The following is a 7,339-nucleotide window of genomic DNA, read 5'->3' on the forward strand; positions in this document are numbered from 1 at the left end:
GGATGACCCCTCCAGAATTTTATGGCTCCAAGGTTGAGGAAGACCCTCAAAAATTTATTGATGAGATCTATAAGATACTTGCTATTATGGGGCTGACACCGGTAGAGAAAGCGGAGTTAGCCGCTTATCAACTCAAAGGGGTTGCTCAAATTTGGTTTAATCGGTAGAAAGAGGTATGGCGAGAGGGAGCGGGTCCATAGAGTGGGAGAGGTTCAAAAGTGCTTTTATTGATAGATTCTTCCCTTTAGAGATGAAAGAGGCCAAGGTTCTTGAGTTCATCAATCTTTGGCAAGGGAATATATGTGTGAGGGAGTACGCCTTGAGGTTCACTCAACTATCTAAATATTCTCCTTCTATTATGGTGTATCGTAGGACTAAGATGAGTAAGTTTTTGTCGGGAGTGTCTGACTTTTTTGTCAAAGATTGTCGCACTGCTATGCTTGTTCATGATATGGACATTTCTCACCTTATGGTGCATGCCCAACAAATTGAGGAAGAAAAACTTAAGGAGAGATCTAGGGAAGCAAAGAGGGCAAGGACATATGAAGGTAACTTCTCACATTCTAGGTCCAGTGGACGAGGTTGTTTAACGTTTAGGCAAAGATTCTTCGAGAAAGGTTCTTCAAGTGTTCACCCAAGGCCTAAAAATGAATGGGTGTCTAACCCTAAACCCCAAGGAGATGGTAGTAAGTCCATGATGCCTACTTGTGCTAAGTGTGGGAGAAACCATGAGGTCAAGTGTCTAGTGGGCTCTAATGCTTGCTTTGGGTGTGGTAAGATGGATCACAAGATAAGGAATTGTCCTTTGGTTGCTAAGAATGAGGAGATAATCGTCATAGGGCTCAGCCCAACCCTTCATCTGGTCCAGGTGGTTCAGGTGCAAAAGTTCCTAAACAAAACCGATTCTATGCTCTCCATACTAGAGATGATCAACAGAGCTCTTCCGATGTGGTGACTGGTATTTTTAAAGTTTTTCAAATTGACGTGTATTCTTTGCTTGACCCCGGTGTTACTTTGTCCTTCGCTATATTTGACCGACCAAGCATATCTCATATATATATATAAGGAAATTTCATGAAACAAAATTAAGGTTTTGAAAAACAATAGAATTTTTTTTAAATAGTAAGTGTGTTTGGTATGGAGGGAAACATTTTCCATTTTTGGTTGGTCAAATATTTTTAAAATTAATTTCTCTAGAAAAAGAAACTCCTTCAAAATTATTTTCCTGATAAAAAAAAGGAAAATAAGTTTCATATATAAATATTTGTGGGATAATGTTTTTTCACTTATCACACACTAGAAAACAAATAAGAACCCTATTTATTTACCAACAAAACACTGTCCTTTTTGTTGTTTCCTTGAGAGAATGATTATTAGTAGAATTTTGCAACATGTTTGCCTCAATCCAATTATCATGTCTTGATTATGTGGTTCTGAAGGAATTTGACTATTGAATAAAAGTATCTTCCATTTGAGGTTTGCTTTATGTCTATTTGATATAGATGTATTTTTCCTCACTCCTTTTCAAATTGTTGAGATTTAGATTTCAAGAAAGTTTGATTGAATCTTACATATTGTAATCTAGCAAATATTGAACAACTAATATCCTGTATTAAAAAACCCCCAATCTTATTGATAGAACAAAATACAAAGTAAATTCTTTCAAGAAATTCATCAACTACTTGGGGCACAAATACTTCTACTTAAAAATCTAATAAAATATGAAAAACAAATGTTGGGATATTCAAATTCTACCAAGGCCTCTCCTTCCTTTCGTTGCCACCACTGTTTGCACCGGATCCATGGCCCTCGTCATATCCCATGACATCACCAAATTCACCATTACTAGCTCCATCACCATCATGGAAAACCAATGTTGGGATATTCAAATTCTACCACTGTCATCTCCGTCGCATCTCCCTCTATCGTTGCTTCCACTGTTTGCACCATTAGTAGCTTTGTTGTCGTCGCCAACTAGACTTCCCACAATTAGTTGAACATTGTGATGCCAACACCAATTTAGGTTGTTCAGAAAATATTATCGCTTGTATTTTTCCTTTGATGTGAATAATATTCTTACTTGCTCCTTTCTTCCAAGCTCTCCCTCCAAGATTAAAGATTCTATTTTTCTTGTTGCGGAGGAATCTTCTTCTAACATTCCAACATCCTTTCATTTTAAAATTATTAATGTTATAAGAATACATAAAATATGTATAAAAAATTTACGACCAAAAAAATATAGTGCAACTACAAAATTAATCGCCAAATAGCTTATAGCTAACAACTATATTTTGATAATTTGTTGTTAATCCATTATTAAATAAGTTTATAATGATAACTTTTTTTTTGTTCTATGATGAGATTTATCAATTTATAATTCTTATATTTTCTATAGTGATTTTTTTGTATAAAAAAATTGTTGTCTAATAGCTAGTGTATTATTAACTTACATTGTTTTTGTGTTTGACATCCCTATTGATAAGGTCATTCGTTGCTTTACCAAGAAACATTTTGACCTCCCTCTTGCCATGGTTGTTGCTTTTCTTTTTCTTTATTGCAGACTTCCTTTTCAAGATAGAATGTTCATCTTTTCTTTTCATGGAATGCTTTTTAATAGCCCCAACCTTTGGATAAATAAAAAAATAATAATGAGAATAATGTAAATGTCTTTGCGTCTTAACATGAAAATAAAAGTTAGTATCATATAGTTAGGGGGTCGTTATGGAAATCACTTCTTATAGAAATGCAATGTAAGAGCTTACCTCTTTTACTTCTGTGGTTTCTTCATCAACTTCAAGCTTGGATAAACCCCTGAACACATATTTTCTTCCCTCCACAATAGAATGATATTTTTTGCTCTTATGATAGTAATACTGCAATCCAACAAAGATTTTTGTTAAGAACTAATTATATACTATTTTACAAAGTACAAACTACACACATTACAAAGTAATTATATTTCTAGCTCTCATTTTCTTGATATATCATTGGTTAGAGATTCAATGGTCCTTAATTAGGATAAAAACTAGTTATACATAAAATTTTAAACAAATAAAAAAAAATATACAATATAAATCCAAATTAGTTTAACTGTGATAGTATAGTTGTAGTTTACTAGTCCAGGTTGAAATAAAAATTTAATTATCGCCTAACAAACACAAAACAAATGTTGTAATTCTTTTTTCTTTTCTTTTTTTTTTCAGGAAAAAGAAAAGATAAAACAAGCAATAATATAATTAAGTGGACGATTCACGATATTTGTAATGATCAAAAGATCCAAAAAATTGTATTTACCATGTCAAATGTTCCAGATCCATTTTCACGTTGTCTTTTTTCAGCTACCCATCCATGTAGCATCTTCTTGTATCTACGGTTAAGATGATCACAAATTAGTTCTTCTGGAGGATTTTTACTAACCGCTTGTGGATTATAAATGGTGTAACAGTTAGCTTCACCTTTAAAAGGTTCAATTCGGAAGCTAACATTACGAAAGACTGATATTTTCTTCTTCTCATGATCAATCATGTTTCCAAATATTCTCAAAGGAATTATAAGAAACAAAAAAGTAAAGAAAACTCAAGAATAATAGTTGAGAAGTAATATGGTTTGAGGCTTCAAATATTGAGGACTATATATAGATAAATAAATTAAGAATATGGAATGTAATTTTGAAAATAGGTAAGGATAAAATTAATAAGATATGATTGCTTTTAGAAAAAAGATTACGATATTTTCATAATTGGTCAATAATTATTTATTATTTTTAGAAGGTGACTCTTTTAGGAAAAATATTACGATATTTGGAAATTTGGTCAATACTTATTTATTATCTGTAGAAGGTGGCTCTTTTAGGAAAAAACATTACGAATTTTGGACATTTGGTCAATACTTATTTATTATTTGTTGAAGGCGGAATGGTCGAGGAGACATTTAATTTTGATGTGTCTGATAAAATGTGTGGTTTCACATATTTAAAAGCAAGTGAACACAAAAGTTTGAACTAAAAAATATTTAAAAATTTATAGGAGTGGGGGTTGCGGGGGAGAGAGATTATAGCAAAATAAAAATTCCTTAGGCTACATTTTGAACTTTCTTGCTTATGGCAAGATAAAAATGTAACCTTTGAACTATACAATTCTTCAAAATTAGATGAAATTAAAGTTCTTTCAAAAGATATTTCCTTTCATGATAACCTTTTGATATTTATATTCCCATCATATTAGGTTTTTCCGAAAGAAATATCTTTGTGAAAACATGGTTGATCATGAGATGAAGAAAAGATCAGTCTTTCGTAATGTTAAATTCCGAATTGAACCTTCTAAAGTTGAAGTTAATTGTTACACCATTTATAATCCACAAGCAGTTAGTACAAATCCTGCAAAAGAACAAATTTATCATCATTTTAGCCGTAAATACAAGGAGATGCAACATGGATGGGTAGTTAAAAAGAGACAAGGTGAAAATTGATCTGGAACATTTGACATGGTAAATAAGAATTTTTGGATTTATTGATCACTACCAATATCGTGATTCCTCCACTTAATTATATTATTGCTTGTTTTATCTTTTCTTTTTCCTGGAAAAAAAAAATCACAAAATTTGTTTTGTGTGTTAGACGATAAGTAAACTTTATTTTCTTATTTCAAACTGGATTAGTAAACTACAAGTATACTATCACATTCAAACTTGGATTTTATATTGTACTAGTAAATGGACCCGCGCCTCGCGCAGTTAGAACATTCTTCTTTAAAATTTATTAAAATAGAACTTTTCTTGTATTTTGATGTTATATTATTTTTATATAAATTTGTTTTTAAGAGTATAGGGGTTATTCAATTGTAGTTTACCATTTGTTTTATTAAAAGACAAGGCAAAATTACAAACCATAACACTATTTTCTCCTAGTTTACATAATTTCATTTTAGAAATTCATTAATTTTCTTTTGATATTTTACAATGGTTAGTTTATTTTTATTATCTATATGCATGGGTACATAGTGTTTTTAATTAGAGAGTCAAATAAATATGCTTCTCAATTTTCTTCTTTGCAAATTTCGTTAGTATAACACTACCAATTACTGTCAAAATATTAAATACTTTTAAAATATATATATATAACTAATGTGTTTATCAAGAGCAAAGGTTACATAATCATATGATATACCAATAAGTAATATGTAGTCATTATGTGATTTAAAATTAAAATACAATCTTCCAAAATCCCAATTTCATATGTAATATAGTTATGATAGTGTTTTGGAATTGAGGTTGTGCACAAACAAAACATTAAGGATCCTTGAAAAGGATGAAAGAGAAGTAAGGGATAATGGGAAAATAGTTCAAAAAAGTATTTTGGTTGTGAGAGAATAATCATAATTGTGTATCATATAATTGCAATTAATTGCTAGTTTTAATTCTATTATTTGACTTTCTATTTTTTTTTCTACTCCTGTTAATATTAACATTATTATGACAACATCAAAAAATCATATAAATTTTTAGGCTTGATCTCTTGGAGAAGAAAAGATTTCTTTAGAGAATGTTCTAAATAACTGTATTCTGTAAAAAGTTATTTGTGAATCTGTAGTAGTGGGATTTACATAGAGTATGTAGTAACAAATACGTTATAACAATAAGTTTACATAAACATGAACAACAAAGTTTAAAACATGTACTCAAAAACAACAATTAATATCATAAGTATAAATTAATGACTATAAAAAAAAACACCAGGATCTATAACAATAGAATGAAACAAAAAGGAAAAATCAAGTCTACTGAATACACAGTGTCTCCTTAAGAAAATCATTTCCCTCTAGTACCCGAGGTTTAAAGAAATAGATACTCTCAGGATGAAACAATTTTATTCACACTGTAATGATACCAAAATAATAGTGTCAATGAGTCACTCAACAAGAGCAAAATATACAAATATTTAATTTTGCAGAAGAATAAGAAGAAGTTCAGAATCAAATATTTAATTGTATAGAAGAAGAAGAAGAAGTTCAGAATTTTCGTTGTTTTAAAATGAGAGAAAACCCTTCTATTTATAGACCAAAAAGGGTAGTGTGTTCAAATGCTTATTGTGCCTTACCGGAAATGTCACAACCCTTTGGAAAGGCCACAACTCTTCGGAAAGGTCACAACCTTTCATAAATGTTACAACCTTTAATAAAAGTAAAAATTGTTCATAAAAGTAACAGTGTTTCATAAAAGTCATAACTTTCAATAGAAGTCACAACTTTTCATGAAAGGAGAATGCTAATTTTGGAAATAAATAAATTAAAAGGGAATCCCTGTTTGTGGCAATGCCACGTAGGCGGGCCTAAGGTTCTCTTTTATATATATATTTGATATATGATATGATCTATTTCTTTAGTTGTTTAAATTTTTATATATAACTAGTTTTTATCCTACTTAAGGACCAATGAATCTCTAACTAATGATATATCAAGAAAATGAGAGCTAGTAATATAATTACTTTGTAATGTGTGCAATTTGTACTTTGTAAAATCATATATATGGTTAGTTCTTAACAAAAATCTTTGTTGGATTGCAGTATTACTATCATATGAGCAAACAATATCGTTCTATTTTGGAGGTAAGAAAATATGTATTCAAGGGTTTATTAAACCACTAAAGTAAAAGTGGTAAGCTCTTACATTATTTGCATTTTGTTGGACTACTATAGCTTGTTTGACTAAGTTTCTTGCGCACATATATATGTGTGTGTAAGAAATATTTACTAAGTCTTACCTTGCATTTCTGCAAGAAGTGATTCCATGACGACCTCCTAACTATATGAAACTAACTTTTATTGTCATGTTAAGACACAAAGACATTTACATTATTCTTATTAAATTTCTCTTATTAATCCAAAGGTTGGGGTTATTAAAAAGCACTCCATGAAACCAGCTTGTAAAGGAAATCTGCAACAAAGAAACAGAAAAGCAACAACTATGGCAAGGGGGAGTTCAAAAATTTTCTCGCTAAAGCAATGAACAACCTTATGAATAGGGATGTCAAACACAAAAATAAGGTAAGTTAATGTTACGCTAGCTATTAGACAACAATTTTTTTTAACAAAAAAAAAACCACTATAGAAAATATAGGAATTAGAAATTGATAAATCTCATCATTAGAATAAAAAAATGTTATCATCATATAATCTTATTTAATAGTGAATTAACAACAAATTATCAAAAAATACTTGTTAGCCAAAAGCTATTTGACGACTAATTTTGTAGTTGCACTATTTTTTTGGTTATAATTATTTTATATATATTTTGTGTATTATTACCACATTAATAATTTTAAATTAAAGGATGTTGAAATGTCA

The 7,339-nt window shown here is 30.1% G+C and overlaps 1 protein-coding gene across 1 annotated transcript; it reads right to left on the minus strand.

The window, feature by feature from the left end:
* Window positions 1-2,441: 2,441 nt before the first annotated feature.
* LOC125861458 (uncharacterized) lies at window positions 2,442-3,357 on the minus strand. The gene is made up of 3 exons (XM_049541350.1): window positions 3,295-3,357; window positions 2,763-2,873; window positions 2,442-2,624 (listed from the first exon to the last, which is right to left on the minus strand). Exons 1-3 carry the CDS (start codon window positions 3,355-3,357, stop codon window positions 2,442-2,444), a joined length of 357 nt encoding a protein of 118 aa, XP_049397307.1.
* Between the last annotated feature and the right edge of the window lie 3,982 nt (window positions 3,358-7,339).

The sequence above is a fragment of the Solanum stenotomum genome, chromosome 4, assembly GCF_019186545.1.
Source record: "Solanum stenotomum isolate F172 chromosome 4, ASM1918654v1, whole genome shotgun sequence".
Classification (NCBI taxonomy): domain Eukaryota; kingdom Viridiplantae; phylum Streptophyta; class Magnoliopsida; order Solanales; family Solanaceae; genus Solanum; species Solanum stenotomum.